Below are 25,829 nucleotides of genomic sequence, written 5' to 3' on the forward strand. Positions count from 1 at the left end.
AAATAATTTCTGTTTTTTTTTCAAATATTACGTATGATTTTTTGTGTGTGTATGCATTTATTTATAGTTGGGAACATAGTGTTGTAAGAATCCAAATACGGCCCAATATCATGTAGTCATCACTCAGCACCTTGTAATATTAACATGTACTTTCATATCGTATCATATTTCATATCAGTACACATGATACACCATGTACACACATGTGCATTTACACATCATGGGAATATAGTGTTGTAAGAATCCAAATACAACTCAATGTTATAAAGTCATCACTCAGCACCTTTTAATATTTACATATTATACTTTTATAGAGTATCATATTTCATACCGTATCATTACGGACTGACATTTTAATACGTCCAGCATATCTTGACCACATTTAATTTTGGGTAAAGAAAGAGACTTTCCATACACCACACAGCATCGCATCACTTCAAGTTGTTTTGAAAGATGGCGTCCAGACACTTTTACTCCGACATCCCTAGTCTGTCTGGCCAGGCCGCCGGTCTCTGTAAGAAGTGTGCGATAAACACTGATACAAGAAGGGCAGCTATGGTACCTTATCTGAGAAGAAACCTGGATGAAGTTTAATTCTCCCTCTAAATGGCTAGGAAACTACCGCTGCTATGGGGCCTTATCTGAGAGGAAACCTGAAGGTAGTATAACTGGCTAGGAAGCTACCGCTGCTTCAAACAGAACCTCTTCTGTCATGATGATAACAGGGTTGGGGGGGGGGGTGCACCTGCCATAGAATGTTTCCTCGCCAGCTAAACTACCCTCCCACACACACCATAAAAGGACGGAAGGCCGCACTAATGATGTATTAAAGGCAATAAGGCCACGGCTTAGCTCAGCTGCGCTTTATGACGTAAATGAAGTACTTGAACTGAACGAAACATTGTCTTCTCAAGATTTTACACCGAGACTGTAACCTATGATGACCAGTTTATTAGGAAATAAACCGGTGTGTTTTGTTTGAACAGGTGATATGCTATTACAGTATTGAGGCAAAATATTGCTCATATAGAGGTTGTTAGTGGTTGTATCTTGCCAATTTTACTAACTTCGAACCGCAACTTCAGTGTAAAATTGGCACGTGTAATGAGGCCAGTTACATGCTCAGTGCACGGCGGCCTGGAAAGCGGGAACTCACAACAAACATGACACGGGGATTGTGGTTCTGACACGAAACATACTACAAATAGATGACGTCTTCTGTGTACGGCAAAGTTCCTTGATTCTGTCTTAGCGTGTCTGGATGTCTTTCCTCAGGCTCCCCCTGAGAGACAGCCGGTTTCAACAGGTCGGGTTCGGTTTATAGCGGGTTTATAACACGGCTCAACACACCCCCGCCTGACCTAATGAACTCTTCCTGTATCCATATCCAGACTTCAATCATAGGATACAGGAGATGTCAAGAACAGAGATCCTGAGTCCATCTACACTCCGTGTGGGCGGAGGTGTTAAAACGTTTTGTCTGCCAAATCGTCTATCTGAACGTAAGGCCACGTTGACTAGGTTATATGGATTGCATCCGGCGCGCGCACGAATTTTCGTCCGTTTCCAAAAAAGGTTTTAAGCCATGCTGTAAATCGTACAAAGCAGGTGCGTAATGAGCAAATATATGCCGTAAATTGCAAGAAAAAGTAGTCCAAAACGATACGAAGGTTAGAATGCCAAGATCACTCCAAAGGAAAAGAAGAAAATGTAAAGAAATGAAAATGAAGAGTCTATTATTCGCCATACCATATTTTGTGTGTGTCTAGCCATATCTTCAACCTCCATGACCACCTAGATTTTATAATGAAGGCGACGTTTTTTTGCCAAACCTTTTATTCTATTCGCACGCTCGCATCAATTTGGGGTTCCCAGAGGATGTCATCCATATAATCAAACCAACATGGCCTACTAAGCAAGGTTGACAGGTACGTACATACAATAATCACCGATCTTTCTAAAAAAAAAGATCTACGTCACAGCGATGATCACAGTCACGGAAACTACGTATGCACCAACCTTCGTCTTTCCAAATGTACTTGGCAGTTTTTTCCTGTTTTATCTATGGTGGCTGACTCCGGTGTGTATATACCACGTATATACAAGTTCATAGACCGTTTACGTCAGTGCCAACCACTTAGCCAGGCGGGCGCGCGCCTGCCAAGTCACGACTTACTGCCAGCGTGACGTCCGCGGCAGCCTATTAAGATAGGACTGATCCCGACAAGAGTTACAAGTCAAGTGCTCGGGCGTTTATACGACACTCTGCATTCCGCATTGCGGCATGCTGTGCGAGGTCGTAAAAACTGATACAGGTGATAGGGAGTGAGTAGGGGAGACTGTCGTTTGGCTGTTCACTGGCCAAGGTCTGTGAAATTCTAGCCTACATTGCCAATGCGTCGGTGAAGGTTAGACATCCAGGTAATAAGACACGCCAAAAAAGCAGTTACTCAAGCAATCGGATATGTTGTCCAGTGTCACTGACGAAAGGTAGTGGATGCTACCTGAAAAGTCTGGCCGTTTCCAAAATCATATCCAGTTTCTTGACTCTGTTTCTCTTGGCGTACATTGCCAATGGTTTCAAATTAATGATCAGAAGTCTCGTATTTTATCTTCAGCATGATTTCTCTGCCACCCCTCACCCACATTCACATTTTTTTCTGGAAGAGCTCAAGCTCAGTAGCCATCCATCACTTTAGTTCAAAGCCAGCTTTAAGAGCTCTTACTGGTGATTAAGCGAGTAGGACGTTTGATGATGTCTATAGAAAATGTCTTTCTAAAAATCTCGTTATCATTGTGTCAGAAGGCATGTATTTTTATTCAAAAAGCCCACACAAAGTTCATCAAACGGTGAAAACATTTCCAACCTTGCGACGTGGCAGTCTGAATGACAACTGACGGTTCAACCATGGCCCATCACCATTGATGACGCACAGGTTTGTGTTCTACAGTGGTTATGTAAAACCACCAACCCTGGACCACGCCAGTCAAGCAAGTAATAAGTTTGTTATCCTGGAGGCTACAACCTTCGGATGTCATGCGGTCAGATTTCCGCTTGTTGGAGATAGAATGAGGACGCATGTATACATTGTTACAGGTTACTGCACCGCAAACCATAATATTTGCGCGCCATATTTACTCGCGCTGGGTTTTATTTTGTTTCGGGTTGATCGAGTCTGGCTAAATGGCGAAATACACAGGAAATCTTAAGTTCGGAAAGGCTATGAAACATTCTTGGATAGAGGCTGTTTGTTGAAAAGAAAACGGGTCAAGTTTTTAAAGGCATCCAATGCAATTTCTGAGCAGAAAAACTGGATTTTGAACGTCAATTTTCTGTCACTAAGTTGAGTCAATCTTATCCAATAGCACACTAATATTTGTATGGCAAAAATGTGATGTCACTGACGGAAAACGGTTGCTTGTTTTGACAAAAACCTGATAAGAAATTGCGGTAAATGTCCATATATCAGACAGATGTCCTCGTCCAGAATATTTTTTTTTGCTGCCCTGAAATAGCATCGTGTGTCTTTAACGCTACGTGCCGGGCCAATATCTCCGTGACCAGTGGCCGTGGGAGTATAGAGAGTGCTTCAGTTCCAGGCCTGTAACTCGACGATGGCGATATAGGATATGATCACCGAATTCCGTCTTAACAAGCGTCGGAGAGAAAGGCAAACAAGGGGTAATTGAGGATTGGGCAGAAACCGGAGCCTGTGTGCATGCTCTAGTTAGTACACACTTAGAGTGTGTGCACCCCGCGACTACCGTATTTCCTTCCATCAAAACCCAACGGGCCGATTACGGGTCTGTGAGGGATCTGATCTCTGATGGTGACTAGATAATGCTCAGTTACGGGCACGTAAATAGCGTAGATTGAGGTCAGTGGGTAGTTGTATTAAAGGCACCTAATGCAATTTCAGGGCGGCAAAACTGGAACATTCTGAATAAGGCATCTGTATGATATTGACATGCTCCACAGTAGCACTTTTGCATTAAAACAGTGCAGATATAAATCCCAAGATGACTCCTTTATTTTCTAAGTGGTACCCCAAAACTTTGAGATGCCTAGGGTCTTACCAAAAGCCGTTTTATGTCACGATTTTTTGCTCCACGAATTAATGTCAATATACATTGGGAAAGTGTTGTGTCAACAGTATGTAGATGAACATTTCTCAAGCCGCAAAAACTGCATTGAGCACCTTTAAAGGACCTTGGCCTTCCTCCCTAGTCCCTACCGCACAACAGAGTTCTACTCCACGATTTGCGACTGGCACCAAAAGGTCTGGACGTTCCCCCCGACTACCACAGCTGCAGTTAGACCTTATCACGAGAGAGGGAAAGAAATTAAGTCCAGGCTCTTGTTATCGAGGGAGAGTACAAGATAACAAGTATTTGAACTTGGCAGGCATCCCATCCCTTCGGAAGGCCTAGGGCAGACCAACAGTGGCACGGGAGGGCGGCTATAATGACTTGTCTCACCGCTGAGCCAGGCTCGTTGGTACGGTACATCGTTACTAGTCGTGACCTCAGACGACACGGATCTTTGGGTTCCTTTCACACGAAAATACGAGTGTTTATATGTGCATTATCCGTGGGACTTCTGCTGTGTAACTGTTACTTTTAAGGTCCAATTTACTATGACCTTGTGCTGCGCTGTAGGAAGCAACGGTTTCTAAAATAGGGGCGATCGCGTCCCTTTATTTCAGTCCAGAATAAATGATCAAGGCAAGAATTTTAAAAGCAAATACGCGATTGCGCATATATGCCCCCTCCCCCTAACTTGTATACTGTACAGTATCTAAATTCGACACTAGGTTTGAGGAAATGTCAAAGACAGTAATCAATAGAGTATAAATACACAAATGTCAGTGGCTTTCTGACAAAGAAACGTTACTGCTGTTTATAATTCACACTGAGAAACTGGTCTAAACCCCATCATTACATGTACACATTATTACAAGACATCGCAGAAGTAGAAATAGATTGCAGTTAGCATCTTAAAAAAAGCAACTTGGAGTCGTTTGTGCTTTCAATTAAAGTGTGTCCCGCTTCCCGTTGACCCCCTGTCCTAGAGTCTACACAAGAGTCTGGAAACTGTTCCGTTTATGGGTTAATTTGGGCGATGACAGTGAAACGTGCAAGATGTTCACAGTCTTACTCGTATCATGAGGAGAAGGGAACTTCGATCGAAAGGATTTAATTTCAGAGGAGACGCCTCGACAAGTTTGACAAATAGGTGGAGTGAAAAGGCAACCTGTGAAACCTCATCAGTTGCAGTCAAGTTCAAGCTCAGTATCTGTACATGGAACTCCCAAAATAGTTCCTCCAAGCTCGGAAGTGGTGTATGTAACCCTCAGGCCATGTCTCTGCACTTTTACCTAAAACAGACAAGAAGCTTCAAGCGAGGGTAATAAATTGTGCGACCTCACTTGTCACTGGTGTGCATTCTCTGCATTACTGACCGTCGATACTAATATAATATAAAATGAATATTCTGACCACTTTTTTCCGTGATCGTTTTACATCTTAACTTAGACTCCTTTGCAGGCTGAATGAATAGTCAAAATTGGTCCAAAAGGAGACAAGGGAGTTAGCATAGCCTGGGAGCCATCTTTTTTTCGGGAGTAGCGAGTGCATGGCCCGTTACAAAACAGGCTAGAGTTAGCCGGCCCTAGTAGGACAAATTGTACAAAAATTACGGGCCGGCTAACTCCCTACCAATTATATGCCCCATTAGGACGATTTCGACTTGCAATAGAAGTCTGATGGAGACTAATTTTAAACTAGACAGTCTAAAATGTTCGCCCAGCTAACAGTGAACTCTCCCTATCATCAGACGTCCCTATAGTAAATCTCTATTCCAGGTTAGTTTACCGCTGTGTGTGTCTGGGTAGTACAATGCTGGCTGTGGGAGGGGGGAACCCGACCCTGACGGTTCACAGCGGTTGACTGCAGAGTCTCTGACCTGCGAACATACCATCTTATCTGCGGGTCGTGACGCGCCGCTTCCGCGCTGAAAGGTGGACAATCGGGGGGCTTTATTTAAAGTTCCTCGCGGGACAATCGGGACAATTGACCGCCTCTTTCTTTACGAGCTGCAGCTAATAGACTCCACTGCCAGGCCCTACTTCTTGGACGCGTTACGGTTTTGACATATAGGCGTACGTCTTGGGGCTACGACCTCTAAATCGTACGACGAATTTGACCCCGCCGTTATGTACTCACTTACTGTGTTCTGGTTCCTATAGCGTTAAGAGTATTAAGCTCTATCAGAACACCGTATTCAATTTACATAGGTCAATTTCTTTATATTTCATTCCAAAAGTAACACGAAACTATTCATAAATGACTATATAGTAACTCATATACTGTTATCGATAGTTAGAATGGTAGAACTCGTTTAGCCTCGTAGTCTTGTTGATTGACTACGATTGTCTAGCAATAGAGTTCATTCATATGGCCATCAGCCAGAAACTTCAGTGCATAATAAAAAATTCAAAAGAAAAACGCCATTATTTTAAATATACTAGTAACGATCGTGTGGTCCGCCATGGAGGCAAGCATGCATATATACATATTGGTCCTTTGAACGTTTCGATGACGCGACCACCTGGCATAATATTTATTACTGGTATATTCTTTATAAAAAAAGCTTTTTATCTAATCTAATAGTTATCTCATGTATCAGAGATATCGTGCTTGGGGATTAGCAAGGCGGATTAGACAGCATTAACACGCTAGATTGATCTATTGACGAAAGAATGGTCATAAAATTTACTGATACTTTCTTTTCAACACGTATACCAGCCAATTACCAGTAACTGCTTTGCTTTATCACAACAAGAAAACTTGACCCAATTATAAAACAGCACCCGTGTTTCCTCTTGTCACCGAGTGTCCATTTCGGGACATGACCGGTCGGAAGATGTCGGAAGAACAGAACTCACAACAAACCGCGATGTTTACGTTGGAGGCATTCTAGATCATGTCGTAATCATCGCCGGCTCGTTAATTAACGATCGTGTCTGGGTCGTGTTTACCTTGTCCCGATTAAATCACGACATCAGCGCTTGTCTTACAAATGGGTAAAAAGCCGGTAATCTATGATATAAACCTAGTTTACACCAGAACCCTCCACAGCACGAAAACCGACATTTAAGCAAACTTTAATTCCCGCAATATGTAAAGAATCATTAAAGGTAGGAAAATATTTCAGTAGACTTTTCGACTTCGTAAAGGCCGCTGAAAGGCAAATTCCGCCTTTCCGTCACCTTTCAGTGCGCTTAAATACGATGTAAATATAATCCATGCCTTTAAGCTTCCTTTACGAATCCGTAAATATGTAGCTTGAGTTGCTAGAAAATACTAGACTTTGGTAGATGTGGTGAAAAGTACAAGTATGCCATGAGAGTTAGCCGGCCATAGAGTTGCTAGTTCACATAGGCAACGCAAGATTCGCTAGTATTTCCAATCTATTGGCCTCTGGCAACTGTGGCTATTTTGTTGGTCTCTTTGCGGCTTTCTCTGTTTATTTGTAAAATACAAAAGGTACACCTCTGGAAAGACTTGAAATGCTGAGAAATAACGAGTTAAACACTGAATCGGATGATTACATCTGCTTGGAGATAACAAATCATTCACCCTATATACTGTATATATAAGTTGTCTTACGTGCAAAGATACATGTAGGAAAGTAATGCCGTTTTCATTAGTATGTTATTTACATACCAGAAAGTGTTCTGCAATCCGACACATATTTCGTCCCCTATCAGTCGGTTTGGCACTGTTAAGTCTAACATGCACGTATTTCAGTTTCATGTCCCTGAATGTATACCTTCCAACATGCCCTCATACAGGGCATTTATTAGCGTACAGACTTCAAATTCTATCTTTACTCGTCCGTCTGTACTTGTAGTCGTTCAGTTCGCACTCTACCAAAAGAAGGTCTTTCCACTCAAGTGCATACCTGAGGCCGGTCGAGAAGACTTTAATGAGTTTTCACAAGGTTTGTAGACTTGTGCCAATAAGAAGGGCTAAGTGGAAACTCCATGCAAGTAGGCACGTAGCAATGAAAGGCAGACGACATCAATTGGCAAATACTAGTATGTCTTTGTACTTTTGTATATGCACGTATGTATACGATTAAACGTAATCCATGTTCTTGCGTGTGTAAAGTCGTAGTGTTGTTGCTACTTGAGCACGCCACCACTTTGTGTTGTACTACGTAGCAACGGAGTCAGACGGCAAATATGTCGTTGTACTTTTGATATTTCAGTGTGAATGGCCCAACACGTATGTATATAATACTAAAGTATCTTTTTGTAAAGTGGTAGCGTTGGGGCTACTTGAGAGTGCGCCACCACTTTGTGTCGTACTACGTAGCAACGGGAGTCAGACTACATCAGTTGGCAAATATGCCGTTGTAGTTTTGGTATTTCTGTGTGAATGGGTGAACACGGCTCGGGCGTGCCCCCGTGTCCCAGCTGGTCCCACACAGGTGGTCCGCTACAAGGCCTCCCTTCTTCTCTCAGGTTGATGCAACAAAGATGTCTCCCGTTGCCAAGGCGACGGGCTAGCACGTCTCCAAGTATGCGGTAGCCGCGTGTTTGAGGAATCCCCTGTATTTGGGACAGTGCAAATATTTACAGAAACGTCCTCTTTTGAAATAGACCTGCTGTTACGTTGAACTAGAGCAGGGTGGGGGACGAGGTCGTGGCCCCAATGTCAGCATCATCCCTCCCGCGAACCACTCGCTCCCGACCCGGGTGTCTATCTCTAGTCAAAGATGCACAAACGCCGCGCTGTTGCTATATATTTATCCACCGAATGCAGGTGTTACTTGTTAACGCTGATTTCGGTAGCCAACTGCCGGGTCGGGGTTAAGATATCACTGTCTGTCAACCGTCCAAAAAAAGACCAGCTAGCAGAATCCTCGCGCGCTGTGAGCTCAAACCACGGAGATATGGCGGGAAACCCACACCTGGTGCACCGCATCCGAGTTGAAGAGGGCGGAGAGAGTCGGCAAATAAACACGGATCAAGTCGGTTGTCGCAGAGCGCGACCTGTAGTGACAGGGTGTTCGCAGGCGCTTCCCAGACACTTTCCCGTGACCGACCGACCGACTGGGATGTAGAATTGTAACAGATCTTAGCCAGTAATTCAGTCGACACTCTGTGAAGTATGGTATTCGTAGAACCTGTATAGTATATATATACAACCGCTCATTGTACCCCAAGTTATAAATATAGTACAGCGTACGTAGCTTAGCACGTACATGTTGGGGTTGTACTAGCTGTTAGTCAGTAGTTCTATTTAACATTCCGCCAGACATAGTATCCGTTACGTTGAACCTGTATGTAACGTTACAAGTATGATAGACCCATACCAGCTAGTAATCTTACATCTGCCATACATTGTACCTGCTACAATTCTTGTGCAATAAACTTCGAGTTGACTTGTGACAACACTATTTTGAGATAGTCAAAAACAAAACCGCGGATTCAAAAACAGTAAAATTAGCCAGGCTTCATGTAGTTTAGTCAGTGTAGAGTTCATTTGCCCGCACTTGGCCAATATTCTTCCCTTTTTTTGCCGAATTCGTACCCCCGTAGGAAGGCCTGGTGGAGGCCTCTGGGTGGAGGCTAAAGTTGAGGGTGGAGATTCTTTTGCTCCATGAACATTGTATCATTCATCGAGCCACGCGACTACATTAGAATGTAGTTGGGGCTTTAGATGACATTAAAAACATTTTGCAATTTCATGGCGACAACAAAATTCATAGATGAGGAAATCTGTCTGAAATAGACATTTACTGTCATTTTTTAGCAATCTTTCTCATCATTGCATGATTGCAGCGTTTGTCAGTTCCGTTTGAAATAACCCCAAAACAAGCTATACGAGGAGTGTTTTCGGGTACCACCCATAAATAGCTAGAACCAGCCTACGATACAAAACAAGCAACCGTTTTCCGTCAGCAACATTACATTTTTGCCTTACAGATATCAGTATGCTATGGGACAGGAGTTATTCAACTTACTACGTAGAAATAGTTACCAGAAACTTGACTTTGAAAATCCAGTTTTGCCGCCCTGAAATTCCATTGGATGCCTTTAAATTCTGCTTCGCATCGTCAGCTGGTATCCATATCTAAGGCAACACTTGTGACTTGGGTTAAGCCTCAGCCTTAACTAGAACGCCCGGTATGGTAAGACAAGAATTCTCCCCGGGCCTCCCCGTGTTAAACTTTAGCGGCTGAAATCCTTTAGATCGAACCACGCGACTTGTTCACACGGCCCTCGGATGGGAAATATAAACAGATGTCCGAGCTTACACGCCGAGATACTGGAAATTCTAAGCAAGAGGTTGTGCTATATTTAGAAGAAAATAAATTGGGACGGTGTCGCACTCACTCACTCACTCACGTACGCACGCACGCACTCACTCACTCACTCACTCACGCACGCACTCACTCAATTACTCACTCACTCACTCACTCACTTCCATGTTCTTCTATAATAATGCGTACAATTAAGTTTTCATTTGTTATTCTGTAGTAATCTGCATGTATGTCTTATTTTTCCTCAGCGCTCACGGTGAAGTTTCTCACACGAAGATTTATCAACGAATACGACCCTAACCTAGGTAACGTCTCAAACCTTTCATTCCCACAGTCAAGTTTTTTTTTCATCTTCGTTCTCTAAGAATTTGTATAGTATTTCATGATGTATTTATATATACCGGCAGCTTGACAAGGATAATTTTCTGTTGTGTACAGAGGACACGTATACAAAAGAAGAGTCGGTAGACAACCAGCCAAGTATTGTCAAAATAATGGACACGGCAAAGCAGGTATGTAGTGTTTGTTATGTCTGCAAGTTAAGAGACTTACAAATCCAAACTGTGTCTACAAACTGGTAGACGTAGTTGTTTTGTGCCAAACATAAGTTACGTCAGGACAAGGATTAGTATTCAAAATTGGAACTATTCCCCCAAGACTATCGTGACGTTGTGGTGATGTTGTCAAACATTGTTTCCCTAGCGTTCCCCTTCACACATACTTGTAGCTTGCTTAGTAACTGTTAACTGTATTCCGAAAAATTAGTATCAATTCCGTAAATTCGGATGATTTCCGTAAAATTCGTCTGAAGTCTTTGGCACATCTGTAACTGTTCTTGTAATAGTAACTGTAACTAGTAACTGTTCTTTAAATCTGTTTGTTACTACAGGAACCAGGAAATGGCAAGAACAGTGACCGGTATCTGCGATGGGCAGACGCCTTTATTGTCGTTTATAGTATCAACAACAGGTAGGCACACACAACCGAGCATGCAACGTTAACAACAAACGAACCAACAAAGTGCACCAAGAAACAGGAGATTTTAGACTTCCATGTCTCCGCTAAGGTTTCTGCATCCCCCATGTCGACCCTTAATTCCTGTTGGCTCCAGGCCAGATTCTCAGACTTAAACGTTCACCTCTTGTCCTCCTGTCATTTTGCCTGTCAATCTCCCCCCCCCCACCCACGTGCTGTCAACCTACTCTGTCTGGACAAACAGATACACACAGCCGCCCAAAACAACCTACAGAAGAACTGAAGTCGAACATTATACACAAGTAAACATATGAGGAGAGACGCGACAGTTGATCTCCTGCATTCAAACACATGCAAAACAGTGAGACAAAAAAGGCATCATATCTTACCTTTCAGACGTTCTGGTCACATAAACTCAGCTTCATGTGGTAGACTAAGCTTTATATGGTAGCCCATGCATAAATATGTACCTACCAGCCTTTCCAGTAAATTCTGTACAGCGATTAAAAAACTGTAGTTGTTTTTGGTAAACATTCACTGTGGTAAACATTGGTACACTTTGACCCCCTATTTCAGGTCGATACCAAGAGAATAGCAAGAGGGGTGTAGCACCGCAGATAAGGAATTTCTTGAAAAAAATTACATTGTTGTTTTTGCAAAAACATTGACTCAGACCCCTACACTGTACCATCACCATTTTGATGGTGTACCTACACCATCAAAATGCCAAACGTGCACTGAAATTACCCCCCCCCCCCGCCGCCCCAAAAGGGTTTTCAAAGTTTCAAAGCTACTTTTGATTTTACAGGTCCTAACTGTGGCGTCACCCCTTATAAAGGATGCGTTGTTTATATTAATGCCGTACCATTCATGATATCACTTTCTATCTGATATGGTAGGTTGAGTTTTCACGAAGCACGTGACTACCTGGAGGAAGTGACGCAACAGAAGCCGACCCATCAGCAGTACGAGCCGCCAGTCATCGTTCTGGGCAACAAGACAGACATGGAGAGATACAGGTAAGACTCCGGACGTCTTGTCATCATCGTGTTAAAGGCGCAATGCAATTCCAGAACGGCAAAAATATTCTGGATGAGGAAATCTGTCTGATATTGACATTCACTACCATTTCTTAGCACATTTTTGTCATTATTTCGTCCTTGAGGCGTTTAAAATATATAGCCCAAAGACAAGCTACGCCATCTGTCCTTGGTGCTTTTTTTGGTACCACCCATAAATAGTTAGAATACAATACGATACAAAACAACAAGCAATCGTTTTCCGTCAGCATCGCATTTTTGCTTCACAGAACCAGTATATATGCTATGGGATTGGGTTGATTCAACTTACTACATTAAAAGAATGAACAGAAAACTGACTGAAAATCCTGCTTTGCCGCCCTGGAATCGCACTGGGTGCCTTTAACGAGGTTATAGTTTTACAAAATGATTAGCCAACATATGCCAAGGAAAATTATATATGGAAAGGAATACTAGTGTCTTATCGCTTCAGCTTCCAAACTCGTCACCCATTAAACCATTCAAGACATCGCGCTTGATCACTTCCTGAAACCCCAGACTTGAAGTAAGAAAACGTGTCTTGGTTACACCTAATGTCTCCCTCACCGCCTCCCGAGACCTCACCAGGTCAAGATCAGTGACCTCGCCACATTTCGGGCAGACGGCTTGAGGCGTCCGGTTCCAACCGCTGTGTTTGGGTGTTTAGAAAATAGCCTGCTCCCAAAACAGTCATTACAGTCTGGTGTGGACTCTTACCGAGACAATTGAGCTGCTATATCTAAGATTCTTCAAGTCCAATGGGACTCGATTATGCCTCTGTAAGTTTGTAAAAAAAATAATAAACAAGAAAAGAACGAAAATCGTGTAATCTAGCACGGCACGTTTGTTGAATTCCACTTAACTGTAGACAAAACTATCGACGTCGTCTACTTAGAATCCGTGCGTTAGGGATTCCCAAGCTAGGGAAGCACAGATATTACAGGCGCCGGGACTTCGAACGCCTAACATATTTTTGTCTACGTATACATTCTCTATACTTCTAAATTTACGTCTATTTCTCTACACTAATATATCTTTTTTTTTTTAAATTGAGATATTCAACAGGATACTATCATTGCCCGCATTCTGATTTGTTTAACGTCATTTCATACTTGAATAGCGTTCATAATATGCTCCAAAACAAGCTCTATTTGGGGGTACCACCCATAAATAGGTAGAACCACCGTACGGTGCAAAACAAGCAACCGTTTCCGGTCAGTGACATCGCATTTTTTTGCTTTTTTGCATAGATATCAGTAGTATTTGATGGAGTTGATTAATTTAACTTACTCCAGTAAAAAAAATATGCCCAGCAAATTGACTGTGAAAATCCGCCCTAAAACTGGATTGGATGCCTTTCAACAAGTTAAACAGACATCATACATCAACAGTTTATACATGTATTATATATCGTTCTGTTCGGACTGCGGTGACAACGACTTCATGAAATCACCAGGCTTGTCCAAAATCATTAAACGGTTTTAGATCCATTGGATATCAGCCTTGACCTTGTAACTTGCGGGGTGGGCGAGCTAAGTTGACTCCAAGTCCAATGTCAAGTTGCTGATACTTCCAAATCGGGGCATACTTGTACCCACCTCCCCAATTTCATCGCCTCATTTATAGATGCCTTTCCTAACCCCGTATCAACCGGTCAGGTCGCCTCCCCCACCCGGCAGCCGCCCCGACTAGACCCCGTCTGCGTCACGCGCAGAGCCACGTGATGACAATAGGCCACAGCAAGTAATTTGTATGGACGACATCAACACTCACATTAATTTTCGCCTGCTTTTGGTAAAAAAAAAAGAGAAAGAAATTTTGTTGCCCTCTGACAGTGGTCAAGCATGCCGAAATCGGTCTGTTGTCATGCCATGCCGGGACGTGGATGGCAGAAATTGAAGAGAGGAGACGAGACTCAAACTTAAACATATAAGAACAAAATATGATGCCAAAATGTGAAAATATTGGAATCTTGTTTTTTGGCCCACCTTGTTTTTCTTCGCCCTATCGCATCTGATTTTGAGTCTGCGGAGGATGTCATCCATAAAATGTACTAGCTGTGGCCTTAGTTTGGGAACCGGAGATGGGAGTTGATAGATCAGGCAAAGACTGACTTAACAGGCTTTGGTGGTGTACATTTTGAGGCTTTCTTCGGTCAGGCTTTTTGCGATTCTTGGAAATTACAGTATTGTAACAAATGCCCCACTATAGTCAGTGTAGAAGAATTTGTTATTGGATCAAAAACGATGGAGCCATTTTTTATATGACTAGACTAGACTAGAGCCACTAGACTTTTCTCTACTACGTTCTACTATCATATCACCCCCATCCTATAAAGCGTACCGATGCAGAAGTCAGCTAGACTACTTCTTTCGAGTATCTGACGCCACAGCATCGTTACTTGGTACTTAAGCATCTATAAAAGGACGGTATATTTACTCTTAGGGTATTGAAGTTTCACTGAAGAGTGCACCTGTTATTTTTGGCGCGGGACGATGTTTGGCATCGTCTGTAATTCTCAACGTGTTCAACCTATGACTTTCAGCGCAGCTAATAGTCGGTCTGACTAAAAGTGCTGCTAAAAGGTCACAGAAGTAAACACTCTTTCTCCAAGAATACCTTTAAAATGTGTAAATATTTGGCCGGCCCCTGCGAAGTCATAATGAAACAAAATTAGACAAGCAAGTCGACTAAAGTAAAGCAGGACGAGTTGTGTATACCCTCTACCACTTTCCTAATTTGTGTGTTTTGTTTTGGGACTACTGCAGTTTGAGTTGAGCAAGTGTAGTTGTTGTTGCTGTACCTTATTTGCCGCAGTTCAGGAAAGCGGTGGTATTGAAGAATCTTTCACATTGAAACCTTAAACTTGATCTAACGATGAAAGCACCATTAGCAGTTTCAGGACGGCAAAAATATTCTGAATGGAAAAATCTGTTTGATATTGACATTTTTGCCTTTTTTGGCACATTTCCGTCATCATTTCATAATTGAAGTGTTTGAAATAGTCCCAAAACAAGCTACGTGAAGCGTCTCCTTATTTTTGGATACCGCCTATTAATAGCTAGAACCAGCTGATGATACAAAACAAGCAACCATTCTTCGTCAGCTACATCGCATTTTTGCCTCACAGATACTAACTATGCTGTGGGTTAGGACTAATTCAACTTTCTACATTAAAAGAATGACCAGAAAATTGACCTTAAAAATCCAGTTTTGCTGTCCTGAAATTGCATTGGATGCCTTTAAGCGACAGAATGCCGACAAACTGAATGGTATTTTCCCGACAAGCTAGCCTTCCAAAAGCCACACACACACACACACACACACAAACCTGAGTGTTCAAGTATGTGTATACATGACGGAAATCTTTTCTTCACTTCACAAAAGCAGGCATAGACAAAAGGGGAAAGACAGACTTCACACTGAGTTTTCCTATCTCGTATCTCTACACAGACAAGTAAGCAAGGCAGAAGGCAACTCTCTGGCATCTCAGTACGGCTGTTCGTTCTTCGAGGCGTCGGCTGCTGGGGACTACGAAGGTGTACAAAAGGTATTCAAGCATCAATTTTACCACAGACAGTGGACGCAGAAAAACATATGTCGTCTTTAAAAAAATCTGTAACCGAAGATTGTTAAGTTTATACTCTTACGGTTGCACTGTTGACTAAATAGTGAAGGTACAATGGTCAATGACTGTAAGTCTGTGAGTCTACCGAGCTGGCAAAACAAACACAGAAGAAAGGCGAGCTGCGGTTAAAGCAATTAGCAAAACACAATTGAGCGCGACTAGTACATTGTATATGACATGAAGTTAGGTACAACCAGACTTCCCCAAATGAAATTAAAGAATTTGTACACTCTGTAACGATAACTATGAATTAGATGAAGCACATTTTAGAATGCTCACTATACAGACATGCGAAATCTTTTATCAAATCCCTACAGAAATAGAATTTGAATTGTTCAAAGGATGCATGTTTCAAAAAGAGAGAAGAGATCCTGTATATGTAGACATATAGTAATGTAGCACTTCTTGCTACTTCTTCCTACCCTTATACCTCAGTTACCTTAGTGCATTTGGCCCATGTAGGGCGTGAATATGCAATAAAGTTCGGTCGGAAACATTATCAATGGACCTGCTGACGAAAATCGACAACAAAACCTGTAAAATGTCGACGTGATGTTCAATTTGTTTCCACAGGTATTTCACGGGGCGATACGCGAAATCAGGCGGGAGAGAGAGCGGAACATGCCGCTTACCCCGCTCTTCATATCCGAGGACAAGTCAGGTCTACCCGCAACCACGGGGGCGCGCTCGCCAGTTCCCAAGAGAGGGGGCAAATCCAAAAATGTCCAGAAAAAAACCTCACCGGGATTCAGATTTTTCAATATCTCAAAAATATTTTAGAAACTATATTTATATGTGTGTATATATATATAATGTATGTATGTATTTTGAATATGTAGAATATATACTATGCTGCAATCGGAGAAGTGTTAATATGTAAAGCATATCAATAATCCGTATCAGGAATGCACAGTAGGCACATCAGGCACGCACAACTTTATACAAAGCATATACTTTACAATATTTCGGATGTGTATGGAGCTGGGCTTTTTTGATTTAGCCCAGTCCGTCACTGTTTTTAAAAGAAATATCAATCATAACAGAGTATTGAAGTATGTAAATAAAATTTAGAAAAGCTTGCTAATCTTTACAGCACACCAGTATACATACACATTCCGTACATACCACTTGATAAAGAGTGCTACAGGATAAGGTTATTTTACCTCATTGAATAAAATGGCATTATTTATCAGTAACCATTAATTCCCACTCTCCCATTTTAATAAATGCCAATGTTACCAGGAAATTGGCGTTTTGTTCTGTGATTCTGAGCTCTCAGACAGACATGATATAGCTGTCATTGGCACTAGATTTCCATCTGAATTCCTCTTCTATGTAATACCTTTGCCCAATTTAAGTCTTATCAGTATGCTGTTGACAAATATGAAACAACTGTATCAGGATACATGTATGTATGTTCCATCCAAAGGTCTGTGCACTGTACCTATATTTATGTACCATTATCAGAGGAATTTAATTTGGGCAAGCAATACAAAAACAGCCAATCGTGGACCAGCTTTCAAGATACTCTTCAAGCAGAGGTTTGGGCTTTGGCTTTTTTTGGAGCATGTTTTTAGGCTTTTTATTGGGCTATCTTTTTTGTACTGCTATCTTTTTTTTGCCAGCCAGTACAAAAAAAAGGCCTGATAAAAAAAGCCTAAAACACGCCAAAAAAAAGCCAAAGCCCAAACCCCTGCTCGGAGAGTACTTTCAAGAAGGCTTGCACGCAATAAAAACTGTTTCCTACTCTGGGAAAAGTGCTAATTGAATTGCAATTGGTCAAGGTCCAATTTTCTTTACACACCACATTTGGATGAGCTATCGTTTTGGCACACAACTAGTAAAAATGTATATGAAACATACACATGCTAAGAAATAGCAAGTGTGCAAGTGTTTGGCCTATCATGTCTATTCTACCATCACACTGCCTATTGAATTCCAATTGTAGAAGAATCACTGTATTTCTTTTTAATTGCAATTAGCTTGCCAACAACACATGGTAGACCACTTGTAAGGTCACGTTATTTTGTTAGTGGTGATGTTTATGATATTTTGTAATAAACTCTGATGCAATGAAGTTCTTCAGTACTTGCTTCCATCTTTTCTGTGAAACTAATTCACACCTTCATTGACTGACTCACAGACACGAAAAAAGACTAAGACAATATCCAGTTCTGTGTGTGTGTGGTGTTTAATACACTTGGACAATAATCCTCTTACAAGTAGGAAGAACAACAGTAACCGAAAAAGTGCCAGTCAGCAAAATACCTTGGACTCAGAGCACACAGCTGTCAACGATAATGTGTACATACATACGCTTCTGTCTATGGAAGTGTTAACAATCACTTAAAATGCAAAATGAAAGCATGGAATGTCTTACAGACATAATGGAAAACAAAACTACTAGTTTACATTTGTACATTTCACCCATACTATAGTATGGGAGAAATGCATTCTGTTATTGTTTTTTTTTTGTTGTTGTGACAATACAATCATTATCTTAACACTTATAAAATGTTCATGTAAAGAAGGACGAAACATAGTCAAAAACACATTATTCTCCACCTGTTACAATAGAAACTGCTTAGGATACTGCAGTATAGGACATCTTTTCTGGATTAAAGTCATGATTAATACTGCTAGAGTTCTATATGTTTAGTGACACCATGGCATTGTGTTTCTGTAGACTTGAAACATGCAGACTTTTAACATGGGTATACAAACCAGCCAAAACAATGGTGCTTCATAAAGGCTGTCAGATTACTTTACAAGATGCCAACTGGAACATTTGGCTGCTGCCAAACATAACAAAGAACAAACACTGAAGTAGCTAAAATTATCCCATCCTTTCTTCTGCCTCAAACACCAATATTTATGGGTTTCCTTTTTTCATACAACTTGCCATTTGACTCCCCTTCCACGTTGGATGTTGTTTCAACTGTGAGCATGAAAAATCTATGATTCTGACACAACTAATTTTCCTAATACTTAAAGAGTTACTTCTGTACATTTGTCTATGTTGACAAAAAAAATCATTTCCTAAACAATCCTCCTACGGTAAAGACCACACTGGTCAAAACCACCTTTAGATCAAATTTACTCAAATTACAATGTATCAGGTTGGGTAAGATGCCCTAAAAAGATACTGTGCTTGCAAGACTACTTGTCAAAATCATACAACGAAGGATGAAAGGATAATTCCTTCACAGGAAAATTAAATCTAAGCTTGAGCTAAGTCTGAGGCATCTTCCATGGGTTCCCCACCCTCCTCCTCCCCATCTTTCTTGTCCTTCTTGCCGTCACCTGAACATGTGGAGAAGAGAAAAACAGTTAGTAGAGTGACAATGCTTCTAGCTGCCCTTCCACTGGTAAGGCAGGGGGGTCCAATCAGCCCGACAGCAAAATATCACACAAGGCTACACGTGTAAGTTGTAAATCGAATTACAGTACTTTTATATTAGCAGTTTTTTGCGGTCACTTCTTTTGCGGTCACTGCAATACTCATCATTACTGTGAACAAATAATTCTTCGACTTTCTTTTTGCTGCACCTGCCGCCACTGCAAACATACATAGTTCCACAAACACCTCCATTTTTCACAGACTGCAAACTTTTGTTACCATGAACATTAAGTGATTTACAGTATTCAACTATTTTGCAAACAGGACAAATAAGGGTCAAAAGGAGGGTGGAGGCATCATATTTTCATCCTGTGTAAGCTTTTTACAGAACGACTGAACACACAGGAAAGTTTTGTATGCACAATAACAAGTGTGACCATTAACTTTAGTGAGTTGTTTACCTTCGCCGTCCACACTACTGGAGTCCGTGTTCTCGCGCCTCCGTTTGCGCGGGTTGAAGCGCTTGTTGCCGAAGCGGGCGGGGCTGGGCAGCGGGTCCATACCAAGGACTTTGTGGATCTGTCGGAAGGCCAGGAGCCGCAGCGCATGCTGGGAATAAATAAACAAACAAATGTATGTTACCAACCGATTCAGACGTCAAAATACAACATGCTGCCTATCATGAAAGTCCATCTGTGTTGGTAGGTACACGTTTAAAGGTAAAACATTTGTTCCAACACAACAGTAACAGGAACTGACATCGTTTATCAGATACCTTTGACCCAGTGTTGATGTCACACTTCAAAGAAGCCATGTGACAGAACATTTCCCTTTTTTTTACACATAAACATGTAATACATTTCATTACATGCAGCAATGTCGACAAAAAACTAAAAGCCAACAATTCTGGAAGTTCCTCTAGGTTTCATTCTTAGTAGCTATTGAACAATCTCAAGGATACATAGAATTTCAAACTGTGAGCTGTACAAAAACATACTGCTGATTGCTGAAACAACATGGCAAAGGAAGACTACATTTTGTAGGCCACTGTTGGAGGAAAAATCATTGTACATAATCTATAGTCTTACCTGTGCACTAGCAGTGATGTCCTCCCTCTCCTGTGGTGTCAGGGTACCAGCAGCATCCGTGGGTTCTTTCTCACATGGGTCGTACAGCCCGGGGCCACTGGGCAGCAGGATGCCTGAGGCGATGGCCTCGAAGTTTCTGCGGAGGGCGTCGCCCGGGCTCTGGTTGGTGCCGGCGCTGCTCACCACCTTCTCAACCAGCAGTTCCATGGCCTGCGTTTGTAGAACAGTGGAATGAATGAAAACTCAGCACAGGTAAAAGGTCCCACGTACACATGTACACGCACCTATCATGTTTGCTGTGATTTGATTTTGACAGGCTTCTATTTGAACTGCACAGGCTTCCATAGAATTTAAGGCCCTAAACTCTAGACCAAACATAAGAATTCTAACTCCTGCCAGCGCCCATTTTATGTGAATTACCAGGACTTTGTGGCAACTGGAAAATTTTCATACAAATCAGTCAAACTTAAAAGACAAAAAAATATAAAAACATGGACCATAGACAACTACTCTCAACCCAATGATTTGCCTGTCAAAATGTGGGAAATTGTGTTTTTGAAGGCTTGAACATCCAAAATTTCCCAGGGAGCATGCGGCACATACAACACCCCCTTCCAATATCTAATTGTCAACCTAAAATATTTTGACCTGGCAAGGGCCCTGCATTGGTACTGATGCTCTTACAATTTTTTGGTTGGAGACGCCCAGTTTTCTAACCTCCTGGCCCATTTTGCTGTGCAATGTGTGTTCTGACAGCCTGAGAACTTACCCAGCTCCGTAGAGGGGCCCAGGTCGGCACTCGCTGACAGAGATCACGCAGGATTCGTATGACGATTACGCAGGACTGCAGTCCGCTAGCCCTAGCCTTTTAAAGGGAACGGGGGATATGAAGGAATACATTCAGTACACGGAAGAACAGAAGACAGAGAGACACTGACATGCATTGTGTATACAACAACATGCAGGCCAGGTCTATCCTAGGTGACAATTTGGCAGTGAAGTAATGAACGAAAATAAAATGTAGTGTCCAACATGCATTCAAGAAAAACCTGAACAACTTTGTGGATTGCTACTATTCTGCATTAGAATGTGGTGGGGTGATAAGAACATGGGAATTTCTCCACTAAAAAATCTTCTAATACTTGAAATATTGCCAAATATAAAAAATTTCAGTTTTGAGTACAAAAATTCTTTCCTTCCCTTACGAACAAAAAGTGTACAATAAAAAAGAAATTGTCACACAAGTCTTTACAACTGTCCACATAATATGGAGCTAGAAAACAAGACCATCGTATTCCAGGCATGTTTTCTTCTTGACAGTGTGCTTCAACTTCGTAAGTGATCTGACACACTCAATGTAAACCATGCACGGAAACAGTCTAATATTGTCATATATCTCCAATACGACGTATCACATTGTTTCTACCAAAAGGAGTGTGTTTCTACTGTTTCTCAGTGATATCATTTCAGCAATGTTCCGCTCCCCCGATCAGAAATCGTTATCCGTGACATTATCTAACTGCCAAACTGCACCAAACTGTTCAACGTTACCGGTGGTAGAATTATACATACAGAAGCATGAACATGAAAACTGCCATCCTATCTATAACAGAGTGCAAAGCGAAGCATGCACTGGCGTTGGCATGGAGGTCTCCTGGAAGGCACCGGGCATGGCCAAGCCGTCGGCTTCCAGGGCCCCCAGTACACAATGTCTCTATTCTCACAGTGTGACTTGACATTGCTGCCAGACCACTGCATACAGACACAACATAATGCAACAGGTTTCACTAGCTAATAACCTAATCATGTCTCCACAACAGTAGATCCCTTATTTTCCTTTCCAGCCTTATGCTGTTACCTCCAGCGATACCCGATACATCGTGGCTTACGAACAGCTGGGAAAAACTACGGTGGGTACGAGTGACTAATACAAACGTACGAACATCAGAACACAGTTATTATATGATAAGGCTGCAAAGGTAAAAAGAGAAATTGGAGTCGAACCTGAAACCATTTTGCATGACGCAGTGCTGCCAAGGCATCCAGGCATTTTTGCCTGTCCAGTACATCCGGTGGGTCTTTCGCAACAACATCTATAGAGTAGGAGTGGGAATGGGTGTTTGACCACAGTGCAACAACAGCACATTGGGCTTAGTGTTCTGCCACAAGTGGGGTACATGTGTAAGGGTGGTGGACACGCACCATGGCATAAGCAGGGGGAGGGGGGTGGAGGAGGATGGAATTTTCAACAACACAATGGAGCAAGAGAATTTCTTTAAGTCATGGTATAAAGTCATGGAAGCTGTGACAGACTGTACACAAGAAAGTTGTTAAGTAGATGGTAAGATGTCAAGGAAAAGTAAGTTGGTACGGATGACAGGGATGTGAATGAAAGCGGAGCGGGCAGGACGTGAAGTTCACATGCCATGGTGGTGTGTTCTGCCCAACAAGACGTGGGGCGTAACACTAGCGCCCTCCATGCTTGTCACCCACGCAGACATGTGGTCAAAAATCCTTCCGCCTTTTTCTCTCCTGCATGGAGCTAGTACACACTGAAGAAGGCTTTGCTCTCAGAACCCTACTAGTAACTGTGAACAGAATGCACTTAACAAAATGGCATCATTAGAACTGGAGAGAGAGCACTCCCTCCAGTCAAAAGTCATCATCAATGCAATAAACAAAGACGTCATCATGAACATGAGACAAGAAAAGTTACTTTTGACATGATCAGGTCTTCAAGGAATCAAAGCCTTCCTTCCCTATACGGGTTCCTCACACAAATGCAGTTCTTATGCATGCAATGTTCAGGGGAAGAACATTACATATCATAGTCACAGACAATATGTACAGAAGCAAACTATGGATAAATAGCTGGCTTTTCCTATCGATCCTTTGAACCATGGGACAGCATTGCTCTTTCTACCTCAGCTACACTACATTGCTTCCTTTAAGCTGCACATAGTGTCCTGGACACTGCTACTGCGAAGTCCCCTGCCTCAAACTCCAGACAACTCTATTCAGAGCCAATGTTTTTAAAGTCTTCAGTACTAGTATGCACTGTAATGGTCAAGTAATGTTACAGTGATTTGTAGTACACATGTAGCATGTGTGACATCTAGCAGGTCATTCAGGTACTGCAGTTCCTTTCAGAACTGTCTGGAGTTGGACCACAGGGATACGACAGAGCAATGTCCAGGACTACCTGTGCAAATCAAGGGAACAATGCTGGGCTGGGATGCTGCCACCAAAAACAAACAAAACAGAACAATATGTTTCCTGCTGACAAGGCTGTTAAGAGACAGAGAGGTGTGAAGTAGTGTGGGTTTGTTGTATCCATGACTCTGCATGCAGCTACCAATCTTGCCAGCACAACAACCAGTGCCACCTGTAAAATGAAATCAAAACGAACGGCAGAGAAAAAGAGAGAGTTGGCTTTCTCAGCGTCCAATCTCACAGCCCTGTAACACACATATGCCAGCGGGAAACACCATTCAAAAGCACAACAATGGCACTTGTTTCCAAAATTACGAGTGACAAAATCTTGTCGCGTGTCAACAAGATATTAAAATGTGAGAAGGCTGACTACCTGGCTGCCCCATGGTTCATCAGTAGTTGCAAATGTAAAACTATTATAGATATTAGACTAGATATTAACAATACTTACAGCAGGTTCCTCTGTTGTTCAAGCCACAGTCCCTACCTCCACTTCAGAATAGACTGGCCCAATCTCAACGAAAGCAGACTGCAGCCACCACTTTTAAAACACCTTCCAACCCAAACAGTTAATGTAGACTTTCTAGCTGTTCTCTACTATGGCCTAGGAAAAAATGTTTCAGTCCTGAAAAAATTTGGGTTGGTAGATAGATTATCTTGTTTTTTTCTTTTTTTAGACTTTGGGGGTCTCTAGTGATCCAACTTATACAATACAGTTTGACAAAGTAAAACTTGCATGAGGACATTTTGCGAGAAAACCGATTGTACGTTTCATCACTCAGGTGTCAGATCATGGAGCTAGAATTAGCTCAAAAAATTTATGTCCCTTGCAGGGGTCCACCCACAAAAAAAGCGCTAAGGTCGGCAGTTCTAGGGTTGATTCAGAAACAGGAAACACAACATTTTTTGTACTAGGCCTGAACTTGTTCCCTTTACGGATTTTGTAGATGAATCTGGGCCTGTCTGTTTGTGAAGCAGAGGTAGGCAGCGAGGTTTGAACAGTTGTAGAAGGAACGCTGATGTCTGGGACTGGGTTTGTCGGGAGAGAACGTACCTCCTCCCTCGGGCTGCCCCTCCCGCATGACGGGGGAGGTCAGCGTGATGGTACACTCCACCCGGATGTCCTCTTTGGTCAGGCTGGCCACGATGGCTGCCTCCTCCACACACAACTTCACCTCATACTTCTCCTCAGTCACAGTCTAACATGTGAAACAATGGAAATACCACTTACTATTTACTTCTTATTCAATGGATTACAATAGACTGTAAGTTATGATTTTTTTCTCTGCACTTCTGTAGCGCAAATTTATCATTACCACGAGCAAATAATTTCCTTTCTTCTGTGCCTGCCGCAACCACTTATGTATAATTCCGGGAACATGTCCATTTTTCTCAGAACATGACAATATGCTACCATGAACATAAAAGTGATCTACAGTATCACATGAAATGATCAAATTTGAAATGATCAAGGTAATTAAAGAATAACAAGTCAAAATTTCAAGACACAGACAGAATATTTTCGACCTGTGCCCAATACTGCCATTGACTCTTTTCTCCAAAAAGATATCATGTTACAAAACTTCTAACATATTGTTTTTCGAAAGTCTGTAACAATTGTCTTGTTACATAAAAAAAAGTCTGAGGAGTGACAGCCTTACAGCCAGCTGTTTGGGGAAGTTATCAAAGACTCTCTCCAGTAGAGTCCGTGTGGGTTTCTCGGCACAGAGCACCACCAGTTGTACGTTCAGGTCCCCGTGGAGCAGCAGGCCCTTGGCCAGCACGCCGACACGCATCACACCCTTCAGCGCTCGCTGCTGCTGCTCCTCAGTCTTCTTCTCACTGAAGGAGGTGAATGACCTGAGCAAGGTCAACAGCAATTCATTATTAAAATTTTCCATATGATTAGTGGAAAGGAAAGGAAAACAGGTGAAAACACCTTTCCCAGCTCCCAAATGTACATTAGTAAAAAACTAAGTCAACATTGATTAGCTTTACGCATTACACATAGTGAGACAGTAGAGTGAACCTAGATTTTGTATTACACAGATTTCCAGTCAACGATGCCTTAAAGCTAAACATGAAGCACATCTACAAGCTGATGACCATGTACAGTGATTATCTGTTTCAAAATGGCCCCAAAACCTGTTTGTTCATGACTGAACGATACGATGTTTAAAAAACAAAATGT

General features: G+C 42.1%; 2 protein-coding genes across 8 annotated transcripts in view; one reads left to right on the plus strand and one right to left on the minus strand.

The window, feature by feature from the left end:
* Positions 1-17,257, plus strand: part of LOC109465873 (ras-like protein family member 12) — a 26,381-nt gene extending 9,124 nt beyond the window's left edge. The window contains exons 2-7 of the mRNA XM_019763362.1: positions 10,585-10,641; positions 10,775-10,848; positions 11,226-11,305; positions 12,211-12,330; positions 15,823-15,919; positions 16,571-17,257. Coding sequence (XP_019618921.1) covers positions 10,585-10,641; positions 10,775-10,848; positions 11,226-11,305; positions 12,211-12,330; positions 15,823-15,919; positions 16,571-16,777 — 635 coding nt within the window. The 3' untranslated portion in view covers positions 16,778-17,257. The remainder of the gene's footprint in view (positions 1-10,584; positions 10,642-10,774; positions 10,849-11,225; positions 11,306-12,210; positions 12,331-15,822; positions 15,920-16,570) is intronic.
* Positions 17,258-18,169: 912 nt separating this feature from the next.
* Positions 18,170-25,829, minus strand: part of LOC109465961 (zinc finger RNA-binding protein-like) — a 25,308-nt gene continuing 17,648 nt past the window's right edge. For 6 of the 7 annotated variants that reach the window (XM_019763462.1, XM_019763460.1, XM_019763458.1 and 3 more), the window contains 6 exons: positions 24,693-24,837; positions 22,430-22,518; positions 21,195-21,290; positions 20,426-20,635; positions 19,799-19,946; positions 18,170-19,300 (listed from right to left, as the gene is read on the minus strand). In XM_019763462.1, coding sequence (XP_019619021.1) covers positions 19,218-19,300; positions 19,799-19,946; positions 20,426-20,635; positions 21,195-21,290; positions 22,430-22,518; positions 24,693-24,837 — 771 coding nt within the window. In that variant the 3' untranslated portion in view covers positions 18,170-19,217. Of the gene's footprint in view, positions 19,301-19,798; positions 19,947-20,425; positions 20,636-21,194; positions 21,291-22,429; positions 22,519-24,692; positions 24,838-25,829 lie in introns of those variants that run through there. The other variant, XR_002139996.1, reaches the window with a different exon arrangement.

Source organism: Branchiostoma belcheri, unplaced genomic scaffold (genome assembly GCF_001625305.1).
Source record: "Branchiostoma belcheri isolate BF01 breed outbred unplaced genomic scaffold, Haploidv18h27 scaffold16, whole genome shotgun sequence".
Lineage (NCBI taxonomy): Eukaryota > Metazoa > Chordata > Leptocardii > Amphioxiformes > Branchiostomatidae > Branchiostoma > Branchiostoma belcheri.